The sequence below is a fragment of the Coenobita brevimanus genome, chromosome 57 (assembly GCF_032717465.1).
Source record: "Coenobita brevimanus isolate Jiangsu-jjx chromosome 57, ASM3271746v2, whole genome shotgun sequence".
NCBI lineage: Eukaryota > Metazoa > Arthropoda > Malacostraca > Decapoda > Coenobitidae > Coenobita > Coenobita brevimanus.
The window spans coordinates 60,212,165-60,231,099 of record NC_137010.1 but is presented as its reverse complement, the minus strand read 5'-3'; the positions used below and the strand labels follow the sequence as shown (position 1 = coordinate 60,231,099).

General features: G+C 42.3%; 1 protein-coding gene across 4 annotated transcripts in view; it reads left to right on the top strand.

Moving 5' to 3' along the window:
- The window catches only part of LOC145402361 (facilitated trehalose transporter Tret1-like), a 132,914-nt gene that overhangs the window by 95,266 nt on the left and 18,713 nt on the right, over positions 1–18,935 (top strand). For 3 of the 4 annotated variants that reach the window (XM_080274513.1, XM_080274512.1, XM_080274514.1), the window contains exons 5-6: positions 8,987–9,143; positions 12,235–12,344. In XM_080274513.1, coding sequence (XP_080130639.1) covers positions 8,987–9,143; positions 12,235–12,344 — 267 coding nt within the window. The remainder of the gene's footprint in view (positions 1–8,986; positions 9,144–12,234; positions 12,345–18,935) is intronic. The other variant, XM_080274515.1, reaches the window with a different exon arrangement.

Below are 18,935 nucleotides of genomic sequence, written 5' to 3'. Positions count from 1 at the left end.
GCTATGTAAACTTTTTCCTCCACATTGTCATCAATTGGGGAACCACTCTGGCCCTGAATGTCTTTATTGGCCAAGTCACTGGTAACAGATGAATTGCCAAGACAATGGCATGCAGGGGGGGGAGGTTATGTGGTGTAAGGCATTATCCCTGCTTGGCATCTTGCAGAGGAATAGAGGAAGGTGTCTCGTGTATACGTACAAAAAATCACGCGCTAAAATTGAAAATTGTGCAAATTATGAACCTTGCAGTTGTGCGACGTACCAGTACATCGACGGGACTGGCAAATGCAAAATGTTGCTACATACCCATACGTCGACGGGACGCCTCGGGTTAAAGTGTTCTCTCCATTTGCTCACTTTTTTCCCTTCTTCACTAGTAATCTACCATTTTTATCTTTCACTCCCCCGCTAACTTCACTTCCACCCTGTCTTACTCTTTTCACCTCTTTCCAGAACTTTTCTTACAGTCCCTCCACTTTACACTCAAGTTTCTTCCAAATTCCTCATCAGCTCTCTTCTTACTCTCTCTTACTAATCTTTTCACCTCCCTCTTTCTTTCTACATATAACTCTCTCTTCCGCCTCTCAACTTCTTCCACGCCTCTATTTCTCATCCATTCATTGTATGCTTTCTTCTTTTGTGCCACAGCCTGTCTCACCTCTTCATTCCACCACGCTGTTCCTTGCACACCACTCCATCTTCTCTTCATCCCACACACCACATCACATGCTGCACATATTTCTTCTGTAAATATCCTTCACACACCTTCCACGTCTCCCATCTGCTCCAATTCATATTTGCCCAATTGTTCCTCCACTTCTCTCTTATACTCTGCCTTTCTCTCATCCTCTTGTAACCTTTCCACTCTCCTTACAAGTACTCCTTCTTCCCGTCCTTCCCTTCTTCTATTTCTCCATCCTAATTGGACCTTGATTCTGGCCAACACCAAGAAGTGTTCAGAAAGTCCACTCCTCCAACCTCTATAAGCCCTTGCATCCATTACACATTTTCACATCCTTTTATCCACACACACATAATCAATCAATGCCTTCCTTTCATTCAGTTCACCACTCACCCTTCTCATTACTCGCCATGTATACCTGTGGATCATTTTGTGCCTGAAGAGGGTATTGGCTATCACCAACCCCCTCCCAGCACAAATGTCCACTAATGCACTGCCATTCTCATCTATCTCAGCAGGCACACCCCACTCACCAACTATTCCATCCATCTTCACATTCCCTACTTTACCATTCATATCACTGATCAAAAACACTCTCTCATTCCTTCCAAACTTTTCCATGCACACTTCCACATTTGTCCAGAACTCTTCTCTCACTCTGCTTGCACGATCTTGCATTGGTGCATACACACACGCAATCGCCCACATTTGTATTCCAACTTTTAATCTTACCCACACAATCCTTGACCCAACTGATCCATACTCTCTTATGCTCTTCTTCCATCTTTTGCTCACAACTATCCATACTCCTTCTTTTGCCCTCTCATTCTCCCCTACTGCTGCACATATACCCCATCCATACTCCCATTCTCTCTCACTCTCACCTCTCCATTTCGTTTCAGTTATTCCTCATACATCAACTTTCGCACCCTCAAGCACCTGGACAATCTCTCTCTCTTTCACCTCATCATTCACTCCCCTTACATTCCACGTTCCGATTACCATGTCCTTTGTCCGGTCCTTGGTCGTCATCTTTTGGTCAGTCCTTGTCCGAGGCTTATTGTTTGTCTTTTTAGTTAGTTGTTTTCCAGGGAGGTGCACTAACCCTCTGCCAACCCTTTTAGTCGCCTTTTACGACAAGCAGGGATACTGGGGGAGTATTCTTGAAAAAAAAAACCTACCCACAGGGGGTAGGGGGGTTTTATATCTCTCAATATAAAAAGGAAATAGCAAAATTTTCGAATAATGTTCATGAAGGTTGGAACTACTGAAGCTCACTTCATTTGCACGGAACGCCAGACGTGAAAAGATATTACTTGCTGGTTCTCTGTCATCATCATTTTCATCATCATCAACATAACCCCCCCCCCTCCTCAGAGTTAGGAATCATTCACACATCACTCAAGGCCCTTGGAACATGGATCTACCTCACAAGTCTAAGAATTTGCAGATTTTTATTTTTATTTAAATTTAGTATCCGATATTTTCTGAACCCTTTCAAGGAATAGTTTCTCTTCACCTTCTAATTATATCCAGTCTGGAGGTATGTCGTGGGTCGGGTGTCACACCAAATGAAAATCTGGGCCCGCATGTACAAACAAATGCAGACCACCTACCTCTCGTAACCCTGTTTTTATTTGCAGGGAGAACTAGACACATGGGAAGTTCCAGCACTCATCCTTTATCTGTCCTTCCTGCCCAGTGTCCGAAAAGATACTGACGGCACAAATTCCCAGAACTGGGGTGATCCACCAAGTGCAGAACAGTCAAGGGGACCAAACAATCCTCACAGAAAAGTGTGGGAGCCGTCTCCATTAAAAATGCATGAGAGAACTGGGTGTGACCAATGGGGAGGTGGCATAAGGCTGTCGCCCACTGGCGAGATAAGCACAGGTTACTGAAGGAGCCCACCTTTTCACAAATAGTACGCATTTTTTTGGCCACATTGCATCACAGTATTCATGCCAACAGTGCCGAATCTGTTTATGTTTAATAAGTTAAAAAGCTGGTGCATGAAGTCCACGCTGAGAAGACTAGGTTCCCATCGTAGGAGAAGGGTGAGCCAGTGCTGCCTTAGCCTGCATATCGTCCCGCTCATTCCTTGACACTCCTTCCTGGAATGGAACCCAACAAAACCTCACTCAACGGCCACGACATCCTAGGAGGTAAAGCCATTCTAAATTGAAAGACAACAATGGATTGGACTAATTAAAAGACTCCAGTGCAGAAAGAGCACTCCAGGCGCCACTAAAAATCACAAAGGCAGTCTGGAGGAAAGTAAGAATGGTTTGTAGGACAAATAAAATAGCAATCATTTCCCCCTTAACATGAAAAAAAGAAAAAAAAAAAGATGCCATCGGAAAGAAAGGGTTCAGGAGATATCTCGACCAAAGCCCACTCTAGTATTAGTCTTGGAGCCATCTGCATAGACTGGAACGGAGCCTTCATGGAAGGAGGGATGTCCCACTGTAGAATGGGACAGTGACACCTGAGAGGGAAATGATTTCTTTCTTTTCAGAAAAGGATTGATAGAATGCCAACTGAAAGAGAAGCCAATGACCCTCCCTCAGGACACCCTGGGGACAAACAAGCAGCGAAAAGGCAGCTAAAACAGACATAACAGACTGGACCCTGCAATCAAAAGGGCTCAGGTGAGGTTGGATGAGCAGCATAAGGGAAAGACCTGGAATTCTGAGAGATTATAAGATATCGGGTTTGGGAGACGAAGGCAATACCAACATCTCACCATCAGTGACTGGCTGCGTCAGTCCAAAGGAAGAGCATCAGCATCCACCAACAAACTCAAAATCGAGGACGACCTGAATGCCCTTGTTGCCAAATGAACACCAGCATGATTATCAGACTCTAACATCTGGAGACAGGCATCTGTAGCAGAACAGCAGAATTCCCATCCATATGAGAGATTTGTACAAGAAGAGGGTTTGACAGTCAGCATCCCATGAGGTGTGTGCCAAAATTTTCTGCAGGCCCAGAGCTCTATCACATGCAGCTTCAACATAGCATAAGTGAGGAACCCAAGTAAGCATCATATCAGAAAAGGTATATTAAGTCTACCTCATGTGACGTTGACCTTTAAGCCTTTGACCTTGTTAACCTTATCAGTTCATCGTCCCTTCATACTGTACTGGTATCACCGACAAAAGTTTGGTCAAAATCCGTCGAGGGGTTAAGTAGATATCGGGTTCACACCCACATGACCTTGACCCTTGACCTTGCTGACCTAATCAGTTCATCGTCCCTTCATACTGTATCAGTGCAAAATATGGTCGAAGTCCGTCGAAGGGTTTAGGAGATATCTCGCCCAAAAGGATAAACCAGGTTCACCCCCATATGACCTTGACCTAGTTGATCTAATCAGTTCATCAACTCCTCATGCTGCAACGCTGACAAAAGTTTGGTGGAAATCCACCTACGGGTTCAGGAGATATCACTCCCAAAAAAATGTTATGGACGCTCAGACTCATGCATGGACGAACGCACGCATGGACAGACAAAGCAATCACTTAATGACCACTCCACCATAGGTGGGCGTAGGCATATTAAAACCCAGAAACCTTGCGCTCTCCACACATCTCAGTCGATTACCATACATACAGTATATAGCTCAGGGTCAGGATGGACTCCTGCAATAGAAATGCATGACTACAGATTTATTGACAGAAAAATGGAAACAGTGCATGGTCGTCTACTGGGATATCCTATCCAGGCGACGCTCTACAGCAGACATTTGTGATGCACCACTCCAAATAGCCAGGTTGCCTACACAAACTGATTGTGATACACCTTCAGGCAGTCTGGAAATTATGCCATTAGCAGTAATGGAAAAAAAGTGTTAGACTGAAAATAAATCCTTGTGGAACACCTTCCTCCTCAAGAACAGGAGAAGAGAAAGTTTTCCCAACTCTGATGCTAAAACAACGGTTTCTATAAAAGTCCTGAATCATCATTGCCAGGCGACGCCAAATGCCCACATTGTACAGCTGCCTGTGTGTTTCATACCTCCATGTGATGCTGTAGTTTTTTCTAGAAAAAAAAAAAAAGACAAACAAGATATTGCTTTTTAACAAAAGCCTTGCATGCAGCAGGTTCCAGCCTAATCAGAGAATCAGTGGTATAGCGAAGCTTCTGAAAGCCTGACTGAGAGGGTGACAGCAGATTACCCCTCGCCACGTAGTTTATCAGCCGAACACTTTTTTTTTTTTTCAGTAACCTGCATGTACATGACGTAAGCGCAATAGGACGGAAGCTAACGGTAAGATGATGGTCTTTACCAGGGTTCAGATGTGGAAGGACAGTATTCATACCCATATTCTAACTGGATGGTAGAATCTCCTTAGACCAAATTCGGTTGAATAAATCTAACAAAAAATTCAGTGCCTACTCATAAAGAGGTCGCAGGAAAGCATTTGGATATGTCTGGGCTTGAGGAGGTATTACAACACGAAACCAAGGCTGACCACATTTCTTTCTTCATACAGTAAATGATACGTTTTAGACCTCTGGTGCATTAGACTGAGGTTTAACCGTGTGGATTCATCCCTCTTACAATGTTTCCTCAACACTTTTAGAGTATGCGGTCGCAGAAGAATCTCTGGTAAAGGCAGAGGCTAACTCCTCTGGGACTGCCTGCGGTTCTGCAACCAACTCCCCATCTCCCTCTAATACAGGAACACTGTTAGTAGCGCATTTACCACATCTTACGAATTCAAATGCACACCTGGGACAGAGGACTATGAGAATTAACAGAGGCTATACATAGTTTGTCGAGGATGATCTTAGAGCTGCCTTTAAGACCCAGCTGGCTCGTATACCGGTACGTTTATATCTTACTCGAAAACAATCAGTACCGTTGCATCGAAAACGACTGTACGCCTTGTGATGTTCATTGACAGCCTGTCTGCACTCAGACCACCAAGGGACTGGCCGAAGTAAACCCTTCACTAGTCTGTGGGACTATCACCAGATAATTTTAAAAGCATGGTAAAATATCCCAGAGTGCTATCAATTTCACTGAATTCTGATATATGCCTATCCACCACAGGTAGCTCCTCAAACAGAGCCCGATCATTCCTGTCCAAGTGACAGCAAGGGACACAGGGTGAGAGGATGTCTTCTGGGAATGACAAGGTGATGGGATAATGGTCACTCCTGTACAGAATCTCCTCAACACTCCATTAGAAATCCAATACAGCATATGAGGAACACAGAGGTAAATCTATCTTAGAAGGTGTTTTCGTCTGAATATGGTAATGTGTAGTATCTCCAGTGTTAAGAATCCTTAGATTAAGATCTTTCACTAGAGTGCCCAGCATGCACCCACTGGGATTCGCAACAGTGTCACCCAATAGGGAATGATATCCATTTAAGTTTCCAATGCATGATTGAATATCCTGATTGAATATAATTAAAAAATGGCGGCGCAACTGCCAGGGTAACTCTAATGCTTAAAAATGGAGTAGGGAGCTGACAAAGAAGAGCCACAAGTTCATCCTAATCTCTGGAACAGCGGGGAGGAAGGTAAATGAAGGGAGCACGTAGTATAACTGCTATGGAGTTGAATGGCTACTACCTGTAATGCTTAGTCAGTACTGAAAAATGTGTAAGGAATTCTTCCTGCTGTGGACAGAAAAATAGCAGTGTAACTCTGATGTGTCTGACTATCATGGGGTAAGTGATGAACAGAGTAACCTCGAGGGGGAGGATAGGAATACGACCCACCATGGTTTATTGCAGAGAGACACCGACTGAAAGTCTACTCAGTTGGCAAGAGCCCATGTATATTCCACCGGATGATGTTTGTTGACATTATTTCTGGGTAAGTTCAGTAATGGTTTTCTGGAGAGTGAAAATCTTTACAGGTTTCCGAAAATCAGAGAAGGTGTGAGACAGCATAGACCCAAGCAAGTGAGCAGGTTTAGATTTAGCAGAGGCAGATCCAGCTGGTGCTTTAGCAAAAGTAACCTGATTCCAAGTTCGAGGCTGAGCATCAGACAGACCCACAGCTGGCACCAAGTTTATCCGCACTAGCAGGCCTGGACAAAGCAGCAGTCTGAGGTGCACGAGCAGTTTTCTTTTTAACATTAGCCAAGCTCCGACCCAGATAATACCGCCACTACCTGGTGGGGTCCAGATTATGCGTGAACCACTGTCCTCAACCCTCTTCTGGCTATACTCTGGAGACTCTGTAGCAGAAACAACAGTAGATACAGTAGGTACTCACACGGTTTCACAAGAGAGACTTTAAGTGGAAGGCTGTCATGCTCTGTGCATTCAGAAGAACCACAATGTTTTCCAGGTACAACAGGCATGCCTGAGAGGCTCAACAAGTCAGAACTTGAGAACACATAGACATCCGATACACCAAGGAAGGGCACAGACCCTCCGTCAATGAAGTGGAGAATAAATCAGCAGTGAAAGAAGGAAGGCAAACACCAGACACAGAGTCACTACAGTCCTCAGGAATGGCGTCCTGCAAATCTCAAGATGCAGAATCAGGAAGTAGCACAAAAAGGCAGCTCCTGAATCACAGGATGGCATACAGGAGGACTATATAGCCTAAAAGCATAAGTAACCCCGGCCAGAAAATTTGATTTAAACTCAGGGAACAAAACCTTCTCTCGGCGTCAGATCAACAAGATCCTTTGGGTGAAAGGATGCAGCGTAGGTGCTCCCCCAGTGGCAGCATCTAACAGGTCCAGGACACTCGCCATGTATTTTTAAGTAACAAGCCCTCACTCCCCCGCCCCTCATCCACCACGGAGCCCAACAAGGGGAGGCTGAACAACAAGGCATGGCACTCCTCTCAGCCCCAGGTAACTGAGGCACATAACACTCTGATACGTATATTAATATTTCTATCCATACAGATGTGCAGTAAGACACAAACAGGCGGCAAAAATGGCCAACATATACATACCCTTGACAGCATTAATATCCCTTCATGGTTGGCACACAGGGTTTCACAGGCAGCAAAAACCAAATTAGTCTCACAGAAGCAGGCAGTGTTGACCAAAAAGTAACAAGGTCAAAGTCGGGGTCACAATATTGTCAATCTTTTTCCTTAAGCATTCAACAATTACAATCATGGATGAGCACAGTTCCTCGAACAGTCGTTCCTCAAAGTACCAGAGAGGATCTCGGGAAAAATGATGCCCTTACACTGGTTGAAGGTGGCATAAGGAACATAACACACTCTAGTACCACATACACAACTAACAGCCTAGAGATGGGAGCTCTCGTCTTGGGAGGCCATCTTATTAAGGATGCTACCGTTAGCTTGGAATGAGAGTATAGGTTCACAGCCATAAGTAGAAGGAATAGTATGCTGGAGATCGAAAATGTCAAGATCCAAACTGACCCACCCCAAGAGGTTCAATACAGGTTATTTCACATGCGATACGGACTCAGGCATAAAAACAATACGGGATTCCAAAGCAGCATCAAACTGGAAGGAACGTCTCCTTGTCCCAGTGGCTACTGGGGTATCAAAGGACAATTTCCGGGGCCTGAAAAGGTTCCAAAATGGCAGTAAGACTCACAAGCGGAGGCGAAACCAGGAACGTCAACAGATGTCAGAGATGGGGAGCTGCTATGTAAGCAAGCCTTCACTTCCCTGTCCCCCATCCACCACGGAGCCCGACAAGTGAAGGTTGAACAACAAGGCATGGAGCTCCTCTCAGCCCCAGGTAACAGAGGAGTAGACACAGGCGACTACCACGAAACCACGCTGACAGATCCGAACTGATAGAGTGTCAGGTTATGTGGTGCCCATTTGATCTTAGCCAAAAATGACCAGTCAATTGACTTGGTTGGACCACATCAAGCTGCCTGTCTATCCAAACCAGGTAATCAAAGGGATGTTTCTAACTATAGAAGCATAGCGTGCAGCACTGATCAACTATCAGGCTACCTATCTCTGTAGCATCAAAGGATGCCACGCCTGACAAACACGTGAGAGGACAACATCCCCACCCAAAGATGACCGGGGTAGGGAACACCATCATCACCATTAGTAGATACATTTCGCTGGTGATGAAGGGGGAGCCCTCAGACCACAAGTCCGTTGGATATCAATCCTGCAAGTGCAGCCAGGCAACCCACTGACCTTGCATTAAGTTCCAACACCAAGTCAAGGTGGCCCTGCTTTGGTGGGGGGAATACTAGACAAATCAGCTCTCAAATCTGACTATATCTGGTCATTACTGAGGTGAAAGGGGTTAGGGATCTTTGTTAGGATAAGACAAATGGCTAATAGGATCCATAATTAGTTCTTCCCCTTGTTAGGATACGTGGACTGGCTGGGGCTTTACCCGAGGTGTTGGCGTCCGTGGGGTTGTTGCTGATCTATGTCATGGCCCACACCACACCGCCACCAGTCGCTACGGGGGCCAGCATCATACCCCTCCTGCCCGTCATCGTCTTACTTTTCTTTGTTCCAGAGGTTAGATGATTACTTTTAATATCCTTGACCCTTCACATGCAAGCACCCTTCACATGCAAGCACCCTTCACATGCAAGCACCCTTCACATGCAAGCACCCTTCACATGCAAGCAGATCTTAAGTTCAGAATTGCTTGCATGGGAAAGGCGATGAAGAATGCCTATAACTGTATCTGTCTGTCTATCTGTTTATCTATCACCAGACACCTTAAGGACTTAGCATCATTTTGAAGAAAAAAAAGGTTAAGTCCCAGTGCGAAAATGCTTCAATAATTCAAAGACCGCATGAACACTAAAAAATTTAAAATTAGGCTGAGTATGTCCCAATTCAGTATTTATGATTTATAACATCATATATATATATATATATATATATATATATATATATATATATATATATATATATATATATATATAACTTTTAATCTGAATATTATGTTGCCTTCTTAGAACACCAACAGAATATTATGCACAAACTATAAGAGAGACACTGGGATGAAGCTTTCACCTCCTGGAGTTCACTGCGGAAAGTGAAATTTGCATATTATATTTTGTCGTCTGATTAATAACGGAGATATGAATATGTAAATAATGTAGATTAAAGCATTTTTATTTTTACTAAAAAGAGGTTGATACTTGTATGTATATTTAAAAACTATTATCTATCATTTTGTAACTTACCAAATACAATGAAAGCAAAATTTTTAAAGTGATACCAAAACATTTAAAATCGATCAATAATTAGTTCAGTGATTCTTATTCATATACTGTACCATAAAACGTACAAAACACTCAGTTTTTAAATAATGCTCAGTGGTCACATGGTTACTGAGGAATGCTTAAAGTAACAGTAATTTGTTGTTCCTGTGTTTGATTACAAGGTTGGGCATCTATACAATAAAACAGCTGTGCTCAACCCCTCCCCCACCCACTGGCAAATCATCATGTCAGTGGGGCTTTGTGGCCAGGTGGGGAGAGTAAGCAAGGTGTGTACGGTGAGGCGGTTGGGTTGTTGGGTGGGCAGAGTGAACAGATACAAAATAATATGTTCTTGGGAATTAGAATCATGAGGTGTATAAGTCCATGTAGAAACAGGCCCATATGGGAATATACTGGGAAATACGAGCCTTGGTAATTGAGTCCAAGTAGGAATACAGGTCCAAAAGGTGAATACAGGTCCACAGAGGAAATACAGTAGGTGCATGAGGGAAAATATGTCCATTTGCCTGTTTTTTTCTCCATTGGGAGAACAGATTCATAAGAGAAAATAGGTCCATGGTGAAAACGGGGCAACTGTAAAACTCACACATTCACACTCATAATGTGCATCATATGTAGCTTCCCTGTCATATAGAGTTAATGTCAACATGAGAACGGCAGTACATTAGTAGAAGGATCACAGTAAGAGACCTAACCTTGTCTTTCTCTCCCTCCCTCAAAACCTCTCCCCAAACCACTATTCAAGTGTGCTTCCTGCTACATGAGAGCTCAAACAAAAATATTCTCAATTAATTGTTGTAGCAAAGACAGAGATGACGAAGTACTTTTGGAATACAGTTTAATACCTGACTGAAAGGGAAGTGGGGTAATGCCGCAAATGCAATGCTTGTAAGGCTGCTCAAAATTGATTACCAAATGGTCATGAAATTCGTTCATAAATCATCCTACCCTGATGGCTTTATAGAGCAATGGATTTTCTCTTAAAACACCCATCCTCTAATGACTAGAAGAAAGCAAAAGTTGCACACATAATAAACTCCCTCGATGACTTTATATGATCATGTATTTGCTCATAAAACATCCAAATCTAGTGGCTTTATATGATCAAGGATTTGTTCATAAAACACCGTATCTTGAAGACTTGATATGACCAAAAATCTGCTCATGAAACACCGTTCCATTTTACTATACGACATTATATTGCTCATAAAACACCTGCTCCTGATGGCTTTATACTGCCAAAGACCTGCTTGTAAAATATCTAACCCTGACAGCTTTATATGGCCACAGATTTGTTCATAAATCATCTAACCCTGATGGCGATATACTGCCACAAACCTACCCTTAAATCATTTCACTCTGGTGGCTTTTTACTGCTATAGACCTAACCATAAATCATGCAACTCTGACGGTGTTATACTAGCAAAGACCTACCCATAAATCAACTAACACTGATGGCTTTATATGACCAATTGACTATATATGTAGATTTGCTCATAAATCATCCTACCCCGAAGACCTTATATTGCCACAGACCTTCTTATAAATCATCTAACCCTGACTGCTTTATATTGTCACAGACCTTCTTATAAATCATCTAACCCTGACTGCTTTATATTGTCACAGACCTTTTCATAAAACATCCAACCCTGATGGCTTAATATGACCATAGAAATACTCATAAAATATCTGATCCTAATGGCTTTATGGGAGATACAGTGTTCTTGATACAAAATGATATTCTCTTCTATGCAGTTCAGGTCGATTTAATATTGATTCGGTTTACAGCATGCAAGAAGAAATGGGGTGTAATGTGCAGACTTAATCGCTAAGGAAGTGGAGTTAATAAATCCCCAAGGCCACTTAGAATACGATCCTACATGGCCATAGATCAACGCCTTCTGTGTCGGTTATTGCAGATTCACCAGACTGAGTTGTAAGAGTTAATGGAGATAGAGACGGGAGAAGAGAGACAATTTTTGGTGTCAATTGCACGTTTTATGTTTTCCTATTACTCTTACTGGATTATACGTATCCCAAATTTGAGTGGAAATGGTGATGATGAGGATGAGGATGATGATGATGATAACTCACAAGGGTGATGCTGATGACTATGAAAATGTCGATGTAGATGAGAAGAAAGAGGAGAAAACTGGATATATATATATATATATATATATATATATATATATATATATATATATATATATATATATATATATATATATAGATAGATAGATAGACAGATATATATATATTTAGTGGGATATTAGGTTACAATAATGATGATGATGATATGTTAATAATTGTGATGATGATGATGATGATGATGTGTTAATAATAGTGATGATGATGATGATAATGATTTACAGTCTCCCTACTGGCTGGCAAGGAGACAACGCTTTGATGACGCTCGTGCATCTCTCCTGCGCCTGTACGACTCCGATGAAGCCGTGGAACAGGAACTCTCCTCCATTACCAGGTATGTAGTCTACACTCGGACACAAGAGTTCGCCTGATGTTTCATCTCTTGTACAACTGCCTCAGAATTGTCAAGCACTTTTTGCCCCAAGGATGATTAACTAGTTTTAAAAATGGTTATTGGGTTTCGAAGATGGCATCAATAGGTTTCGAAAATCATTATCCACTCCGTTATTAATCGCAAGGAAATTATTCAAAATTTGTCACAACGGTACAGTCTTGGACGCTTCGTATCAGAGGCAGATGAGTACAGCAGCTATATAATTATGACAAACCTCCCAGTGGAGAGCTCCCATTGGCTGGTGGACAACCGCTAGGTGCTGTTCCACCAACCGACGATGTCATGCCTTTTCTTAATAAATAAGGATGGCAGTGGCTAGGTTGAAAAGTGGTAGGGCAGCTGGTGTTTGCAGAACTAATCAAAGCTGGAGACACAGCCATGATCGGGGAATTACATGTAGTCATTTTAAGCCTTTTGGTGTACTGGTATCATAATTACCGTGACGTTACGGTTCTCGGTGTGTCAAGCAAGGTTCCTGCTCATGTGCTTTTGATGCGTATCCAGGGCCATTTGCTAAAGTTTCAGAGACCTGAGCAATCCGGATCAGTGCCCGAGAAGTCTACAGTTGACCGGGTCCAAGCACTTCGAGTTTTCGTGGAACGCCGTCCTGAGCTTTAGCGGGAACTGCTTGCAACTTATGCCGCTCTCATGAAGGCATCTGATCGAGTAAACACAGAGACATTATGGTACTCCTGCGGGCCCCTGGGATCAGAGGAGGGATAATCCAGTTGGTAGCTGAGAGTGCTGTCATGTGTGGGGGAACAGACGATTTCTTTTTGTAATGCTGAAAAAAATTTTGATACCACCTCTAACGCCACCAGTGTAATGATGGAAAATTTTTAGTCACCAGTGTAACGATCAGAATTTTAGAGATTATGGGTAAGGAAGGTTGCGTGATCTTATTTGAGAATTTTAGGGATTATGAGAAATGGGGCAGCGTGATCTTATTTTGAGAGTGCGTGAGCAAAATAGATATTAGTACCCTCTGCGAGCCACTCAATCTCGTCTGTACCACTCCTTGGAGGAGAGCAAAATTTAAACTCAAAATGAGTTAACCTAAGATTTACTAAGCATTAAGAACTGAGACAGGCAACTCTTCGAACTATGAATGAGACAGAACAAACAAAATATAATCACTCAGGATCTATAACTCCAAAAATATGAATCTTTACAAGCTAAATTAATATTGAAAGAATACTGATACACATGGATACATTATTCCCTAGGTCTCTGAAGGACTCTTCGAGAAAAAACGTAAAGATTACCACCAAAGATATTCTCTTAAGACTAAACTTGTGCAGTAACTCAAGAATCATGTACAGACTAGATACAGTAATTACATGGACCAGCCGATGTACTCTTTGACTGCCGGAACTAAAAAAAAGATGAGGGTGTGTGATTTAGTGTGAGACGGGTTAGGCCGTAGCTAGAACTTTCGATCTGTGAATGATGGAGAGAGGAGCAGCGATCTCCTTATTCAGTACAAGTAGGATCAGAGGAAATATCACCAGTTAACTCACAGTCGTATAGGAGGACTCCATTACACGAGGGAGAAAAAGGGGGGAAGGGGGAATGAGAGTTCCGGCACTATCCTGTGAACGATGGAGAGAGGAGCAGCTATCTCATTGTTTGGCTCGTTCGTTCGTTCGTCAGATTCCTTGCACCTATAGTGCAGGCCGGGCCATACATTAGCCCGGTCAGTGGGGTATGGGCTGGTTAAAAAACAGTAACGGGGGAGGACAGAACCTGGGTATTACCCAGCACGCACGTTCTGTCTCCTGGCTGGCTTTGTGGTGTGTGCATTGTTTGGTTCGTTCGTTCGTTGAAAGATTCCCTGCACATATAGTGCAGGCCGGGCCTTACATTAGCCCGGTCAGTGGTGTATGGGCTGGTTAAAAAACAGTAAGTGGGGAGAACAGGACCTAGGGATTGCCTAGCACACACGTCCTGTCTCCTGGCGGGCTTTGTGGTGTGTGTGATTGTTTGGTTCGTTCGTTCGTTCGTTTAAAGTTTCCCTGCACATATAGTGCAGGCCGGGCCATACATTAGCCCGGTCAGTGGTGTATGGACTGATTAAAAAACAGTAAGTGGGGAGGACAGGACCTGGGGAATGCCCAGCACACACGTCCTGTCTCCTGACTGGCTTTGTGGTGTGTGTGATTGTTTGGTGCAGCTCCCCACCTCTTATACTAGACGATCACAATATCCGGAATCGGCTAAAACTTTAACTGATTACATTGTAATACTGTTGTTTCTATTAAGCTCTCCAAAGAATACGAAGAATACGTTTGCACTCAACATATTTAGGAAAAATGACTTACGATGTTTAAAATTTTTTGTAATAGGTGTACAGGAACTTTAATCATAACGAAGCTAAATCAATTAGGAATCCGGACAATTAATTTCCATGCCGGTTCATGTGCCTACGTGACTGATGACACGACTCCAGTAACATGAATTTCGCGCTTCACTAATGACTATCACCAACAATCATATCTCAGTTAACTCTCAATCCACCACTACATAGTTCAAAAGGGGAATACTATTAATTTCGGCATGTAAATCTCTAGATCAGAGTATAGAGGAAAACATTCGCGATTGCTAATCTCTAATAAAACTTCCACAGTTATACGTCTTTGCTGGAAACGGCTGGTTCATATGTAATAAAAGATAATCATATTCACACCAATACTTTACTTAGTACTATCAATATCAAAATCATGCTCATATTATGAATAACAACTAAGACTAAGCTTAAATATGGGACTTAACGGTTAAATCATGAACTGTACAAACTATATTTACAATAATACTTAAGCTTAAGATTACACTTACAATACTAACTTATACAGTACTATACTGAAAATTATGGCACCACATTTTAATTAAGTTCTGTTGTAAGACAGAGATGTAAGTCACTCATAAAAGAAGTGGTACACCTCACTAGCCAGCGGCTCTGTGTTTCGTGTGGTAACAGCGTAACCTTTAAAACTTAAAGTGACTCGAGTTGGGCTTTGAGGTACTATGCCTGAGTGAACCCCGATTCAAATTTGGTTTCAATTCCTGGTGAAATAATGTATCTACGCCAATTCCTGGTGAACTAATGTATCTACGCTGTGTGTGAAAATGCTCTTCATAATATTCCTTTGTATATTAATTAGTCGCATCACAGTGCAAGCGGGAAATCCTTTGACCTCAATAGATAATCTAATGTTGATCAATTGCATGATGTAGCGTCTATCTTTCACATTAAAACATAATGAGTGGACGCACAAAAACAATTTCGATGTCATATCTGCCAATGATTTCCAACTATTCCCCACACAATTCCAAGCATTCCATTGAAGTGATTGTTATAACTTTCACCCTGTAGCCTAACGCGTGACGTAACTTGTAAATATTTAATACAGGTATTACATCACCGACTGGGATTAGCTACGTAAGTACACGTCCCGGAAAGATCAGTAAATAATCTTGTACTGACCTGCACATTATAAACATCTTGAGGCTTAAAAAAAAAAAAAAAATGCCCAACACATGAAGCTACTTAATGTTAAAGGTGGCATGTCTTCATGATGTGTAATTTCCAGGTAGGCTACAACACCATGGCGAAATAGGGACATCTTTTTTACATTATTGTGGGTTCATTGTTTTTACGAGGTTTGTATAATAACTGATCTCGATGTCCTCGTCAGAAGAAAAATTTTCTTTGATGCATGATCTACAGTACATTCGATTTTATGACGTATTATTGGATATAATATATTTCCGTGGGAATGATACTATTATAACTAAAACAACATCTTACTGCTAAAACAAAGATGAAAATTATACTTCTATTAGGCTAAGAGTTCCAGATTTTTTCTGCAGAATTACAGCATTACATGCCTCGTGACATTTCCACAGAATATGCATTACATGCCTCGTGACATTTTCACAGAATATGAATTTCTGCGTTATCGTTCGATTATTAATTTGTTCCTACGTTTATAGTTAGGTAATTAATGTTTCTCAAAAAAAAAATAATAATAATATGACATTTAAATGTGTGACCACATCAGTGTTACGTTTTTGTGCAGTAAGTCTTAGCTAATGCATCCTCTAAATATCTTACACGAAATTTTAGCATTTCACTGTTGGCGCCATAATGATCATGCAGTACAAGAAGAATTTTTACAGTAGCTAGGTTACGTATCACTGTCCTATTTGCATTCTAATGCAAATACTCCATTTATCATCTCAATTCCCGAATTTCATAGATTATGCTTGTTCTTCGCGATAAACTGTAATTTTAATGTTCGATAACTGTGGAGATAATATCATAGAATTCGGCGGTTGCAATTCTGTCGTGGACTGTGATCCCAAAGCTTGAAGCTCAAGAGCTGAGTTTGTCTGCCCAGATTAGTATCCATATCAATAATTTCTCCTCTGTAGCCTACCACATATCTGTGAGTGAGGCGATGTGTCAGTGCCAGAGTAAACGCTAGCTTGTCCACATCTCTACAACATATGCATGGGTGAAGGGGATGTGTCACTGCCAGTGCGAACGCTAGCCTGGCCACATCTCTACTATATATGCTGGGGTTGAGGAGATGTCTTAGTGCCAAGCCGAACGCTGGCCTGGTCTCATCTTTACTACATGCCCGTGGGTTGAGGGGATGTCGCACAGCCTGAGCGACAGCTAGCTTGGCCACATCTCTACAGCATATTCATGGGTGAAGGGACGTGTCAGTGCTAAGGCTCATGCTAATCTGGCTATGTCTGCCACATACGCATAGATGAGGGGAAAGTGATAGTGCCTGCTTACTCCTTTACCCGGTCACATCTCTGTCACATACAAGTTCATGGATTACCATAGTAGTGCACAAACGAATTGCAGAAGGTTTAAGTTCAAAACGACGTAGGACATTCGTGTGCTGGTTCAGTTTACTCCATGTCCTTTCGGGTCAACATGCCCAATTGGTTGCCAGCGAGTGTGCTTTTACACACACACACACACACACACACACACACACACACACACACACACACACACACACACACACACACACACACACACACACCCTGGAATATGCATCAGTAGTCTGGAGTCCTCATCTCAAAAAGCATATAGACAAGATTGAAAAAGCTCAAAGGGCCGCTACAAGATGGATACCAAGCTTAAGGGACCTAAGCTACGAAGAAAGACTAAATAAACTGAATCTACCAGCACTACAGGAGAGAAGGAAAAGAGGTGACATGATAATGCTATATAAGTGCATATCAGGAAAGGAGAAAATAGACATAAATGATTACTTAACATATGGAGAAGCATCAGCAAGAGGACACTGCAAAAAACTGCATAAGAAGAGAGGTGATAAAGACGTAAGGAAATTTAGTTTCCCAAACAGAGCAATTGATCAATGGAATGCACTACCGAATGAAATAGTGTGTGCCAAAACAATTCACAAATTTAAGGATATGTACGATAAATACGGTTTAAGACACGGGACAGTACGAGCTTGACTCATTCCTGTAAAGATGCAATTAGGTAAGAACACACACACACACACACGGCACAGATTCTGGGTAGGGAGGTGCGTAGGGGGCGAATGCCCCCGTATTTTCCGCAAACCAATGAATATTTATAAGAAGTGAACTACGAGAGCAAAATGTTAGTATTAAGTATCTTACATAAATATTTTCATGGAATCATTTCAATGAAAAGAGGAATTTGTTGATAAGCTGTGGAGGGTTTGACAATGAGTTATCAAGAGTTAATGCTTGTAAATCCACAAAGAATCATGCCACCGTTTTCCACAGAGTGCTACATCCAGCTCAGACCAACCCTCTTCCACATCCACTCACCCCCCTCCAACACCCAGGAATAGGCCTCCCCCGCCCACACGCACACATACATACAATAACCACGCGTTATTCTCTAAGACCTGGGCAATGCCCAGGTCTTAGAGAGTGCTCATGTTTCTATTCGCAGTTCTTCTGGCAATTTTCGTCGTCCAGTTGTCCCTTGGTAGGATAAAACATGTACTAACTTGAGACGCATTACGCTTATAACGTCTTGTTATAGACGTTATAAGCGTAATGCTTCTCAGGAAAATTATTTAATATATCGTCGAGCATTAGCAAAAAAATGTAAATATTTTAAATGGGCTAAACGTAATTCTTGGCACAAATATATAGGAAGTGTTACATCTAAAACACCCATAGGGAGAGTTTGGGCTAAAGTCAGGAAGCTGTCTGGTAAATTTGCTCCCCACCCACCTCCTTGTCTGAAGGTGGACGGAGCTGTGGTTTCAGACCCGGAAAAGGTGTCTAACATCCTTGTACACTACTTTGCCAATATTTAAGGTTCAGCGGGACGCCAGTCAGTACCTCCTTTGGGCTCTGCAGTGCTGGACCATGCAAGTAGTTCCGGCTCAGTGGGGCGTCCATCGGCTGTGTTGGACCAGGAAGTATATAATAGGCCTTTTACATTCCGAGAATTGACTCAAGCCCTACGAGCCACAGGGTCATCTGCTCCTGACGAAGATG